The sequence below is a fragment of the Sciurus vulgaris genome (genome assembly GCF_902686455.1).
Source record: "Sciurus vulgaris genome assembly, chromosome: 7".
Taxonomy (NCBI): Eukaryota; Metazoa; Chordata; class Mammalia; order Rodentia; family Sciuridae; genus Sciurus; species Sciurus vulgaris.
In genome coordinates this window covers 16,768,495-16,782,219 of record NC_136467.1, presented here as the reverse complement: position 1 = coordinate 16,782,219, position 13,725 = coordinate 16,768,495, and the positions used below count along the sequence as shown (strand labels likewise).

Genomic DNA, 13,725 nt, shown 5'->3' with positions numbered 1-13,725 from the left:
AATTTATAATTTACTATTTAAAAATAATCCATTACTGGCCAGGCCAAGTGGCACATTCTTGTAATCCTAGCAACTTGGGAGCCTGAGACACGAAGATCCAAAGTTTGAGGCCAGTCTCAGCAAATTAGTGAAGTGCTCTGCAACTTAGTGAGACCCTATCTCAAAAATAAAAAGGACTTGGGATGTGGTTCAGTGGTTAAATGTCCCTGGGTTCAATTCCCAGTACCAATAAATAAAATAAAGGCAGCTTATGGGAGAAGTAATTTTTAAGATATTTTCTGTACTATTTATAAAATTTAGTTTGAAAACCAGAAAGACCACTTAACGTGTGGTATGTAAACTGTTTCACTTCCCTTCAAATTTATTTTAACAACTTCTTCAAAACTAAACTCTGAATCACCAGTCACCATTTATTCCCATTTTTCCACTTGTGCCTTCTCACCACTCTTCATCTGTATCCATGTATAAGATTTTTTTCCTGAATCATTTGAGACAATTGCAAAGAGAATGTTTCTTTACCCCTAAAGTACTTGAGTGTTTAACAATGTTTTTATCCCTCAGATTTCCCTCAACTATGAGGCTTTCAGGCTTTTCTGGTAGTTTTATTTTTTTTTTTTAACTTGGAATAATTCTATGGAGATAGAATTTATATACCATACAGTTTATTTTAGACTGCATTTTTATTCCTTCCTTCCTCTCACTGGCAGTTGCTGGCACAGTGCTCCCCCTGGCTGAGCGAATGGCTTCTTTTGGAGCTGATAAAGCTGCCTTATGAAGTCAGCTGACAGGTATACCATACCTACAGATGATGCACTTTCTCCCAGAGAGTTTGGGTTGGTATTGACCCACTCTGGAATTGCTAACAGATGTTCTAAGCAAAAGACTATACTTTTGTCCAATTTTGTGAATGTAATTATAAAAAAATCTTGAACTCTGAATACTCACATTGCTATTTTACAGCAAATAGCATTAGCAAAATGATCCTAGATGTAGAAGTCCTAATTTTTCTGAATTTTTGATCGTGAAGGAAGAAATCTATCTTTAGAAGTAAAGATAAAGAACTCAGGCCCTTTAGGCTTTGTACTTCATTATGGAGTAGCATGAAAGATGTTTGAAATGACTGACTTCCATTTTTGCTTTGACTTGGGATTGTTTGTGCTTATTTCTTTTACTACATGGCTTGGGGATCACTGCATTTTTGCTGATTTAAGTGTTGTATCTAAACTATTAGAAAGCCAAATTCTGTAGTATGTGACTCCTGCTTACTGTTTTTGTTCTCTTTTCCTCCCCCCAGGGATGAACTGTAAAAGCAACATCAGCTTGACCAGTCTATAATACTGCAGTGGATCGCTCATCTCAGTCCTTACAGCTTTTTCAAAACCAATAGCATCACAGCTTGTTTTGGACTTTGTTACACTGTTATTTTCAGCATGAAATTTGTGGTTTTGTAGGGTTTTCTAATTCTTCAAAGAGGCACAGAGCCAAATGGTAGAGGAAGGATACAAAGTATAAATCTGTGTTATTACTTTAACATGCCCACATTTTACTTTAAAATATTAAAAGAAGGGTTTCTGCAAAATGAAAAAGTTAGTTTGTGAATTGATTTTGAGGAGTGAATTTTCTTTTCTTGGACACTTAATTCTGTTCTGATATTAATTTATGAGATTTCTTTTGTGCATCAGATAACACCACCATTCACAAGTTAAGATTCTTGGTATTTGGATGTCTGTTAGAGACTACTAAGAAAATAGAGATGAGCTTTCTTTTTAAAGCTTTTGATGTGGTATCATAGAATAGCATGTTGTAGATACAATCAGCTGCTTTGTTACCTTAAAACTAGGCATTTGTAAATACTGAAACTTAAGAAGATGGCAGGTAATGTCCTATAAACACTCAGTTGTTTAGATTGGACATAACTGACATAGTTCTTCCTCTCTCCCTCCCCACCCCAACCTGATAGGAGGCTTGTAGCTTAGTATTGTTTTTTCTGTTTCTAGTTGGCTGCTGATAATGTATATGAATCTAACATGCTGTGTTAGCTGTGTGCTGGTTTCTGCACAGCTTATGCAGTGCTGCTTTGCCAAATAAAGTTAAAAGCAAAAGAGGCATTGGTGGTGTTTGAATCTAGAAGGGAGAACATGAGGTACCAAGATACAGAATGCTGACTGAGACCACAAAGGTAAATTGCTTCTCTAATCCTGTTTTGTGAAATCTGAGTAGGTAATAGTATTAATTCATTTGTACATTGTGTCTATGGCTACATTTCTGTAGGGCAAGAACATTCACCATTTCTCTCTGCTGGTCTAATGCAGGGCTCATCTTATAGTAGTTAGAAAATAAATGCCAAATGGGTGAGTGGGTGAATGAATTGACTTAATGTCAAGGAAGAATGCAGTTGAGGATAAGCATACCAAACCCACCTCTCATCTATAAATAGATTTATTAATACAGTGCCTATAAAATGTGTTTCTAAGAAAGTGGAGGCACTTTGGGGTCTTGTTTAAATGTTGTGATTTTATACTGTTTTATAAGATTTAGTTTTCTTAGGGTTCTAGAATTTGAGAAATTACTACAAGCTCTAGAATGAGCAGAACCAGAACGTCCAGCAGAGCCCTCCTACTGTGTGTAAGTGTGCAGAATTCTGCCAAGGAAATCCTGTGTGAGCATGTGACTCAGCCTTCCCTACTCTTAAAATGTTTATTACTTCTTTAAAAATGACTTTTTAAAATTATGCATACATCTTTTCACAAGTGTCTTCTCTTGGGTAATGCTTTAGACATAGGAATCTAGCATTATTTGGTGCCCAAAAATCTGATTTTATCATTGCCTTCAGTTATTATTGTTTATCACTTCTGAACCCTTGGCTATGAAAACCCTCGTGTCCAGGACTCAGTGTCACTTGAGGTGTTTGCAAAGGTCTTTGTTGCTAAAGACTTAATTTAACTTAAAGTTACCTGCTAGTCTAGGTTTTCATATCTATTACCTACATTTTATTATATATAAATCTCTGTGTTAGGTTTTGAGGATAGAAAAAGAAGATCCTTACTCTCAAGAAGTCTGCAGTCTAGTTGCCGAGACAGTTTATAAGTATGGTAAGACAAACTGCCACCCACTTGGTACAGACCAGTGCTTCAAGCATTGTTCAAGCATTGCTCTTGGACTTTGCACTTTTAAGAATTAAAATTTCACAATGTTGAATAAACAGGATGAATTTTAAGGAAGTATTACTAAATAGGTAGACATAGATAGAATGCATTTTAACTAGGTCTTAGAGCTTTGTTCTTTAAGAGAGCTGAATTTATATGTGTGGGCTCTCAATAAGAAATGTTAATCTTTAGTCAGCATTTGGCATTTTATTTTTCCTTAATAGAAATGATTCCTTTATATATTATGGAGGGCAACAGTGAAAAAATTTCAGAAAGTTCCAGTCTAGTGAGATATATTGAAACAAGACTTTTCCTATTTTTGTATTTTTTTCTTACCTCATTAAAGACAACATCTAGCTGTCAAAACTTACGTAGTAATCAGCTGTGGCGCACGCTTGCAATCCTGGTGACTCGGGAGGCTGAGGCAGGAGAATCACAAGTTTAGTGCCAGCCTCAGCAACTTAACAAGGCCCTACCTAGCTTAGTGAGATGCTGTTTCTAAATAAAAATAGCAAAAGGGTTGGGGATGTGGCTCCACAGTAAAACACTCCTGAGTTTCAATCCCCAGTTCAAAAAAAAAAGTGATGATAAAGCATGAGTTTCTATTGAGGATAAAGTTTTAACTCTTTTCCCACAAGAAAATGACATGTGAGGAGAAATAACTTATTACCATTGTAATAAGTTATTACAATGCAAATATTTGAACCATTGCCCTAATTTTAAAAACTGCCTTTGTTTAAAATTTTTTAAAAGTGCAATTAAACTTTTTAAATTGGCTACAATGTACCTATACTAAAGCATCTTAAAAATGCAATGAATTCTAAAATAGGATTTTTTTTTATAATAAATGAATTGTCATGAATTCTTCAAAGCTATTCTTGGTATGTGATTATTAGCCAGGAAATAACTCCATTTTTTTGTCTTATTAGAAAGGTAAGCATATTTGGTTTTCAACTAAATATTAACAAATTTTCCAGTAGTTTGGCATGCCACTCAAAGAACTCATGTGAGTATGGTAATTGAATACTAGTATTATAAATGAATAATAAACATGGGGAGTATTTGTAAAAAAAAAAAAAAAAAAAAAAAAAGTTCTAAGTATGGTTCAGTGGACCAATAACTTATTTTAGGTAAGTGCTAAAATTCTTGAGGCATATAATTCATTATTATTCTGCAGCTTACTTTGTCCTTAAAGAATAATATTCAGTAAAACAAGTGAGTTCTGATTGAATTTCACTTGTCTTTGGATTTCTTGTACCATTTTTCAGAAAGATATGTTTTATCCTTGCTATACATAAAAGGTGACTCAAATAGAGTGTCAGTGAAAGAATCCCTCTTGAAGAAAACTGGCTCAAGGAAATTTGTGTTTGTGTATTGTAATATAATAAAAAAAAATCAAGTCCAAAAATTTCCTTATTCTTAATTCTTGTACTATCGTTACTACAACAGTAGTTGTTGGTTCCCTAACTGATTTTGTGTTTGGGCCAGGACTCATTATGAAGTGTCCCTTTGCTTGGTGGGAGAGAAAACACTACTCCATTCACCGTGCTGTGCTGGGCCAGTGAATCCCTGGGGGCCTGTGGTGGCCTCTTTCTTTCCCAGTCTCCCTTCTTCCCTCCCTTCCTTCTGTCTTTCAACATGGGAGGACACTCAAGGGCTGCTTCTTTTGAAGAATTCATTCTCACTTAGGTGGTAATCCAGTAGGATGGTGACCACAGAAAACAAACTTATGTTCACAGGTCAGGTGATACAGCAATGCTGAAGACATTGTGTGAGAGGGCAGCTGTCCAGGGGCATGGGCTCATGGGGAACTTTGGGTTTGAATTTCCAAGCCCTTCACTAAGTCCCCCACATCACATGGAATGATTTCTTTTTTGCCACTATTTGTTTATGTAGGATTTTTCTACCCATTGTAACTATCTGGTTAGGATTTTGCCTAGAAATTACACTGTAAATCAAAGGGAGTGCACATGTGAACACTTGTATCAGTTTGAAATTGGCTGTAAAAAAGATATTTTCTGGGGAAAAGAACTCTCATTTCTTTAGGATGTTGGCCCCAGTGAGCAATTAGGAGGTAGGAGAGTTGGATAAAGCAGGCCAAGAAAGCACAGGTGGGGATTTGACGAAAGGTCAGACTTGCTGTGTCATCCACTGACACTGGCCAAAAAAAAAAAAAAAAAAAAACTCACCTCAGACTGGGAAGTTCATGGTTCTGATTTCTTTATTCTGTACACAAATCTCTAGATAATTATAATACATTTAGAGACAAATTTATCTGAGTCCCTAGTTTACCTGTAGAACTGTTCTTTAAATGTTAAGAAAAATACCCTTTGATTTATTTGGAGCTTTGGATCTTCAGTCATGTGAAAATGAAAGAACACTGTGTGTGTGTGTGTGTGTGTGTGTGTGTGTGTGTGTGTATGTGTATACACAGATACTACACTAAGCCACACCCCCAGCCCAAAAGAGAACACTGTTATAAAAAGCCTTTATAGTTGACCTTTCTTGTTTTTTTTTTTTTTTTTTTTTGGTAAATGTTATTCTTCCATTAAATTTGTTTGAGACATTTCCTAAATTTAGATATAACTTTAAGATCCTTAAGTGGAATAGTATGTTGATCTTTTTCATGTGTTTTTGCAGTGTTATGACATACAAGATTAGAAAACTGATATGACTTGAGAATTAGGAATGAAAACATGCTTATACCTAAATATAGAAGGCTCAGTTCTAATCATTCAATCCATTCATGAAAACACTGGGTTAGAGCTTTGGGAGCTCTAACCTTATTTTTATAATTGGTGGTTTCATATTTGGTCAAAGGATCTATAGGTGTTTAGCCACTGAAGTAGCTATAACTTAAAATATTCTCTTCATCTGTAGAATGCAGATTTCACTAGGGCAAAAGAGCTAGGAAAATGGGGCCAGAAGCCAAGAAGTTCACAACTCATTTAAAAAGCCAATGAAATGAGGACATCTGTGAACGACAAACTAAGCTTTTCCTCTTTATATTTGACTCGAGCAGTTTCTGAGAAATTCTCATTCAACTTTAATACAAAAACGTTGTAGAAAACCTGGAGTCCAGATAACAAATGAATAGAGTTGCTCTGCTGGGAACAAAGGGGTATAATCCCCAAACCAAGATGTGAAATTTTGGATGATGTAATTTAACAGTGACCCCAAATTACATCTGCTTAGGCCAGATGCTGTGTTAAGGAACATCATCATGTTAAGGATGTAATTGATATGATTTGGGGAAGCATCTGAAGGTAGGGGTGCCTGTGTTCTAGGGCACATGCTCCTATGTGGTAAGTTTCCATAGGAGAGATTAAGTTAAAGTCAACAAGGTTCATCTTTAACAGCCAAACTGAGGGACAAATGGAATGTGCATCTCAGCCATCAGTGACGGAAAGAAGGCGCTGATACACGTGATGGTGGATTGTGGGGCCAAATGCCAGGTTTCAGAAAGTCACTAGGAAAAAGATGAAGGAATTCTGTTGTCTTTCTATGGAAGAGACCATATTTGGTACTCAGGTGACATGAAACATGAAAATGCTTTTGGAAGGTTGGAGAAGTAGCTGTTGTCTTGAGCATGAAGACGAAGTTCAAAGTAAATTTTGGAAGATGGTTTTAGTGGGCCTTTTCTTAGGAAACATGAAACAGGGACATGTTGTGAGAAGTAACTTGTAGACATCTTTCCTTTTAGAATTATAAGTGCAGAACTCCTTCAATCAGATAATCACAGGTAAGGTGACTTTTAAAAGTCCTGTTCAATCCATCTGTTGATGTAAATACTTTGTACATCTTCATTCTCCCCCGCTAACACTTTATGTGACTTTAAGTAAGTCACTTTTCTCCAATCCACAATTCCCTCTTCCTAAAATTGGGTTGGAATGATTAAATCCAAATAATATAGTAACAGCTCAGTCAATATTAACAACTTACAGATTTATAGTAAATTATTTTTTCCAACAGGTTTAAGAATAAAATACAATTTATTAAAGGAATATTGTTTACATACATATGGGACATCTTAAGTAAATCAACACTATAGCAATCCTAAATTCTATTTAATTTCTGCATATATAAAAGGCTTGGTGATGCATGCGTTATCAGTTTTATTTGGTATGGCTATAGGTGACATCCTTCTATATAAAAACACTAGACAGCATCACAGGGAGTACACACATCTTAAATTCATTCACACTCCATTTCTCTTAAACTGCCACTGAATCATTGCTCAATTCTAAACCTTCAATAAAACATGAGTTTCTTAGGATAAAAATGATAATTTGTTTTCCTAGAACTAACTTTCCACTTATTAATGTGTTTTGATATATTTTCCACCCAAATTAAGCCCTTTGCTAAAGAAACCACCTACTTTGGATAGTCTAAAAATAAACTACTAGAGTATTTTTCAAGTGTTTAAAAGATTTGTCATTTATGGTAAAAAAAATATATATAAATAGTAACATCATGTAAGCATAGACAGGCACTGCATCACACATTCCTCTCAGTAGGATAATTTCTAGGGTATAATCCTGGCATTAAATGTTGGTGGAAATAATTGGTCTTTAAATACCTACAGATTTAAAAAGGAAAGATGCTAAGCTAGATGCCACTTTTCTGTAAGGATGAATTTGTGCAACACTGCTTTCTACTCTGGAAATATATAAGCCTGGCATTAGCTGACTGCACATTATAACATTGTATAGCATTTAAGAAATGAAGAAAAAAAGCTGGCTCCATCCACTAGATGGAATAACCTGCTGATTCTTAAACATGGTGACATTTTTACAAAAGCCATACCCAGAAATCCTCTCAATGTCCTGCTGTTTTGTCCTGCTGTTTTTCTTTCATCAAAAAAGACTCATCTTGAAAACTGGTGACTGTATGAATGGGTTGCTGCGCTCTGGAGTGGAATAGTGATGAGCAGATAGGACAAAGTATTATAACCTGTCCTTGCTCACTTGGTCCTCAGGTGAGTTTCTGTTAAATTTTTTGGCCACCAGAATTACTTCCACCTTGATTTCCTATCTCACTTTGTAACCATCTTAGAGCTGTTCTTAATCCAAAGTCTAGCTTTTTTTTCCCCCTCTGAAGATCAGCATGAGGCTCCCAAGTACATGACATGATGTCAAAGACATTGGCAAGAACCTACCTTCCTCTCTTCTCAGGCTTCATCTGTCTTAGAGATTTATAATTTTGCATATAAACCTGCCATAGGTAACATTTCATTGAGAGTATAAGCTCCCTTCAAATCCATCCCCAGAAACATGTTTTTCAGGGTAGAAGAAAAAGGGGAGTGTTCGAGGTTAAAGAAGACTAGGGCTATAGGAAGCTACTCCTAAAGTGACCCAGTCCTCCCAGGGCCTGGTGGTCCACTTCTCAAAAGCTAAGGGTGAACACCACCACCCTGAGGCCCTCTTTTGGGATACTGACAAAACTGCCTCAGCTGACTGCAAATTTCTATTTCTAGGGACAACTTAGTAAATCAGAATTAGATTTATAAAGGTCTTTAAGTACACGAACTCCTCTCTATATTGAAATATTTCATGTACTTAAGGACAATCTTTCTATAGTAAATAAATACAAAGGTTTGTGATTTGCAGAATCTTCTAGCTCAATTAAAAACAAAAGAGGAATACCAGAAGCTAATAAAAGGATAACTTGTACCTGAAACACATTCTAGCCCTCAGCTTTCACATTTGCTACAGATACATCCCATTTATGAGGTAGTCAGATTCCTCAGACGTAATGGGACGAGCTTTCTTCAGCTTCTGTTTCACCAGTCGCAGGCGGCAGGCAACCATGAGAAGCAGCAGGGCAGTGATGGCCAAACCCAATGCCAGGGGCAGCACCGCACCTGCAAAGGGTTAGGAACACACAGGGCTACAGTGACAGCGGCTGTGGACTGCACAGTGGGCGCTTTGCATGTGCCAGTTAATCCAAACAACTCCAGTTAGTATCGCCATCATTCTGCAGACTAAGGTGCGCAGGAGTTAAGGAACTTGCCTCAGTGCTTGGTTTGTAGGTTGAGGGTCTATAGATACAGGTCTCAAATCCGGACTTTTTTTTACTACCAAATCTATTCCACATTCCTACAAAACCTGTATCTGTGGGTACAGACATTGCAATAAGATCACCCTGAAATCCCCCTGTGAGAGACATTCCGATCATAGGAAAGGTTTTCATTGTCGCGATGGACCACATTTATGAATCCAAATGCTTCATACATGGTCATTCTCTCTTCAACATGGGCTAACTCCTGATTTACTGGTTCAGGTCCAGGAACCTACTTTCAGCCAGGTAGAAGTTTTTTTGTTTTTTGTTTTTCCTGGTACTGGGGATTGAATATAGGGATTCTCTACCAATGAGCTAAATCCCCAACCCTTTTTTATCTTTATTTGAGATAGGGTCTTGCTAAATTGCTGAGGTTGGCCTTGAATCTACGATCCTCCTGCCTTAACCTCTCAAATTGCTGGGATTATGGATTTGTGCCTCTGCCCAGCTAAGCCAGTAGAACCTCTGTTGAAAACTAACTTCAAAATATGCTTATGTAGGGGTAGGGGCTGGAGTTGTAGCTCAGTGGTGGAGCACTTGCCTAGCACATGTGAGGTACTGAGTTCATTTCCTCAGCACCATATAAAAATAAAGGTAAATTTTTAAAAAAATGCTGAGAGAGGTATGAAGGAACTTTGGATTATGTAAAAGGAAATGAGAGGGAGGGGGTATGAAAAATGGTGGAATGAGACAGACATCATTGCCCTATGTACATGTAGGTGTGAATCTACATTGTGCACAACCATGGAAACAAAATGATGTACCCCATTTGTGTACAATGAATAAAAATGTCTGTAAAAATTTTTTAAAAATGCTAATGTAACTTTGGTTGTGAGTTCGTTAGGAAAACATCTCTTTAGTTTTTCCCGTGGAACTGGTCTAAGCCCACTGCCAGCAGTTTTTAGAGGACTGCAGAGTCTGGAAGGCACACGGTGTGCCCCAGATCAGTCTTCCGTTCAAGCAGTAGGCTCTATTCTTAGTCTGCTCTACTCTGTAGTCAAGCCAGGTTTGGAGGCGACATGGTATAACTATTTTTAACTGCAATGTCTTGCAACAGGTGGAACTAGAGGAACAAACATCTTCATGGTGTAAGCTGATTCTGTCATATTTTCTTTCATCATTTATTCATTCATTCTGCATTAATTGATAGCTCTCCATGTGCCAGACACCAAACCAAGTGCTGGAAATATAAGAAGCAATTTTTTCTTTTTGGTACTGGGGCTTGAACACAGGAGCACTTTACGCCCATTTTTAAAATATCACTTTGCAACAGGGTATCACTAAGTTGTCTAGACTGGTCTCAAACTTGCAATCCTAGTGGCTCCTAGGTCAGTGGGATCACAGGAGTGCACCACCATGCCCAGTTAGCAATTTCTGTCAACTAAAAATAAATAAATTATCCCCAAAAGGATAAGCTAATCTAAGAATGCCAGCTCTATAGCTCAAATCATTAAATTCTCACGGCCACATAAGCTGGTACTATTGTTTTACCCATTTTACAAGTGAGGGAGCTAAGGCATCAAGAGTTAAATACTTGTCTAATACCATACTAAAAGTGGGGAGCTAGGATACCACCCCGGAAAGAACAGCTCCAGAGCCTATGGTTCTAGCTACTGTGGTATCCATGCCTCCAAAAGGGAAATAAAACTGTTTCTGAACTTTATTAAGTCTAGGTAGATAGACATTTAAATGAAAAAAAAAAGAAAACCATATTAAAGTATTAAAGTTACCATGACAAAATTACACATGAAGTATAGATGTAAAAAGGATCAGTCCGTCTGTCTGGTCGGTGAGATTTTTGCTGGAGTGACTTGGACATAATGATGGAGTTTATCTAGGGTGGGTAAGGGAGATAATTTTGGTTTTGGACATTTTCAGATAGATACGTCTGGATGTGAGGGTGATCTGGCTACAACATCTGTCACCCCATTGATTGCCTAGGTTGACTGAGCTAATCTGGCTGGCTAGGTGGGTGTCCCCTTCCTCCCTCACGGCTCCCAAAGCTGCATGCTCAGTCAAAGAGGGCAACTTTTCCTGACAGAGGAGGACCGTTCTTCGGTCAAGGGTATATGAACCAGTAGCTGTGCTGCCCTGCTAGACCCTCCAAACAAGCTCTCAGATTGACATGCCTATAGGTGATCAAGATGGAATTTTCTCTTGGCTCTTGGATTATCTGGGTCTAAATAAGTGAAAACCTTTGGCATGAAGATGGTAACCTCAGCCATGAAAGTGGATGAGAGGCCAGAGAAAAAGGAAGAAAGGAAGGTCAGGAGCAAGGTCTTGGGAAACTCCCACATCTAGGGGACAGATAAAAAAAGAGCAAGAGCAACAAAAAGAATCACTAAAGGACGGGTTGGAGTAGTAGGACACCTGAGAGTGCAGTGTCTTCCTGAGAGTGCAGTGTCTTGGGAGGTGAGGGAAAAGACAAGTCCACAAAGAAGGGCTCAGGTGGATCAAATGCTACCAGAGGTCAAGTGAGCTGAAACCCAGAGAATCCACTGGATTAGCCACTGGTAATTCATTTCCAGGAGTCTGAAGACTGAGGGATACTATTCTGTTTTTTTAATAAATGGAGAGATAGGTGTGTTTGCAGACTTGTTTGAAGAAACAGAGATTAAAAGAACCAGAGAATTAATAGATCATGGGGAATCACACCTGAGGAAATACGGGCTACATTAAGAAAGGGGAGAGACTGGCCTTGGAAGAGAAGGATACCTCCTCCCTCAGTGCTGGAGGAAAAGGGAGGGTGGATCCCATCCCACAAGTTGCTTCATATAGGGGTTGGTGACTGAGGATAGCCTTGATTTTCTGGACCTAAAACTGGCCCCAGGTATAGCCATCCTCCTCTTGAAGACAGGAGCACTTAGAACTGGTTACATGCTAATAAGAGGTTTTCAACCTCTAGGGTAGTTGCAGAATCCTGGGTAAACCTGAACACGACTCTCAGTGTGTGTCTGGGTGCAGGAGGAGGGGAGGTACACGTTGCTTTAGTGACTGTTGATTATCACATTTTTGGGTGAGGTCAGTGTTCACCTAGAGAATTGTGGGGAAAAAAAAGACCATCTGTGATCGGATGCATAGCTGTATAGGTGTAGCTCAGCGGTAGAGCACAACAACAATAACAACAACAAAAATCTGCATTAAACCCACAGGAATATGACCTAGAGCTGTCTCATACATTCCACACACAGGAGCCCTCTGGAAGTGTCAAGAATCACTATTTCATTCCTCCATGACAAGTGTTTGGGCTTTAGTAGACACCGTGTCTTTGTCATGGTTTGGATGTGAGGTGTTCCCCCAAAGCTCCTGTTATTAATGCAGGAGTATTCAGAGATACAATGATTAGACTGTGAGAGCTGTAACCTAATTGGTCATCTTAGTTTGAATGGACTGACTGGGTGGTAACTAGAGAGGAGGTGTGTGGCTAGAAGTTGGTTTGCTGGTGGTGTGCACTGGAAGGGCTGTTTTTCCCTACTGCCCTTTCCCTCTCTCTGCTTCTTGGTCAACATTTCCTGAGTAGCCTCCCTCTGCCATGCACTTCCACCATGATGTGCTATCTTGGGTCCATATTAATGGAGCCATCCCACCATGCACAGAACTCTTAAGACCATAATAAATTTTCTTGTCAGATATTTTGGTCAGAGTGATCAAAAGGAAATTAAATCAGTCTTCTAATGACCACTTTTATGGAAATAGTTTTGAAAGAGTTGGGTGGCCTAATGTGTCATTTCTCTCCCTACTCCATTTTCCTGTGCAGGCTATATTATTTGGTTATACTGCAAAGGAAGAGGACAAAAAAGAGACTATGGTCAATGCCCACAGAGATCTCAAGAGCTCTAAACTATTTCCTATAAACTAGAACAAACCCAGCCCCTGTTCTGCATTTTATGGGCAGAAAAATGAAGAAGAATCTTCTAGACATCAAGATGTGTCTGACTTGTTCAAGAATGAGCATCAATATTTAGGCTAAAGGGGAAGTGAGCTAGGGGTAAAGGTCCCAACCTCAACCCTGGGGTGCAGAGATAACTATGGTAGCAAACCACAGACATACAATCAAGGAAAATGTTCTATTTGCCAAATCAGACAGGAGGTTAACACTTTGATGACAAGGAAAATTAAATCCCCCATAAGTTGTTACTTGCTAGAATACTGGAAGTGATTCTAGGTGTGTTTTTGTTTTGTTTTGGTTTGGTTTGGGCACTGGGGATTAAGCCCAGAGGCACCTTTTCACTAAGCTGTATTTCTAGTCCTTTCTATTTTACAATTTTGAGACAGGGTCTCACTAAGTTGCCCAGGTTCATCTAGAACTTGTGATCCTCCTGCCTTAGTCTCCTAAATTGCTGGTGTTATAGGCGTGTGCCACTTGTTTTTACTTTTTTCAGCTAATTCTTAGTTGACATTACACATGTGCACCACAGGACCCAGGTATTCTCCACTTTTAAATAATTAGTTGGTATAGTTTCTTCAATACTTTTAGTTTGGGCAATTTGAGATTTAAAATTTTTCAACCCCTTCTAAA

General features: G+C 38.3%; 2 protein-coding genes across 8 annotated transcripts in view; one reads left to right on the top strand and one right to left on the bottom strand.

Annotated features, from left to right (window-relative positions):
- Window positions 1–2,106, top strand: part of PCMT1 (protein-L-isoaspartate (D-aspartate) O-methyltransferase) — a gene marked incomplete at its 3' end in the record, with an annotated part of 42,601 nt that extends 40,495 nt beyond the window's left edge. For 3 of the 5 annotated variants that reach the window (XR_013764998.1, XR_013764999.1, XR_013765000.1), the window contains 2 exons: window positions 708–788; window positions 1,295–2,106. Coding sequence is in view for 1 of the 5 variants with exons in the window: in XM_079146889.1 (XP_079003015.1) it covers window positions 1,295–1,307 (13 nt within the window). The remainder of the gene's footprint in view (window positions 1–707; window positions 789–1,294) is intronic. The other 2 variants (XM_079146889.1, XM_079146890.1) reach the window with 1 other exon arrangement.
- Window positions 1–13,725, bottom strand: part of LRP11 (LDL receptor related protein 11) — a 51,062-nt gene that overhangs the window by 8,096 nt on the left and 29,241 nt on the right. The window contains exon 7 of one of the 3 annotated variants that reach the window (XM_079146864.1): window positions 7,120–9,009. The exons of 1 other annotated variant lie outside the window; for it this stretch is intronic. In XM_079146864.1, coding sequence (XP_079002990.1) covers window positions 8,855–9,009 — 155 coding nt within the window. In that variant the 3' untranslated portion in view covers window positions 7,120–8,854. One more of the 3 variants, XM_079146865.1, reaches the window with a different exon arrangement.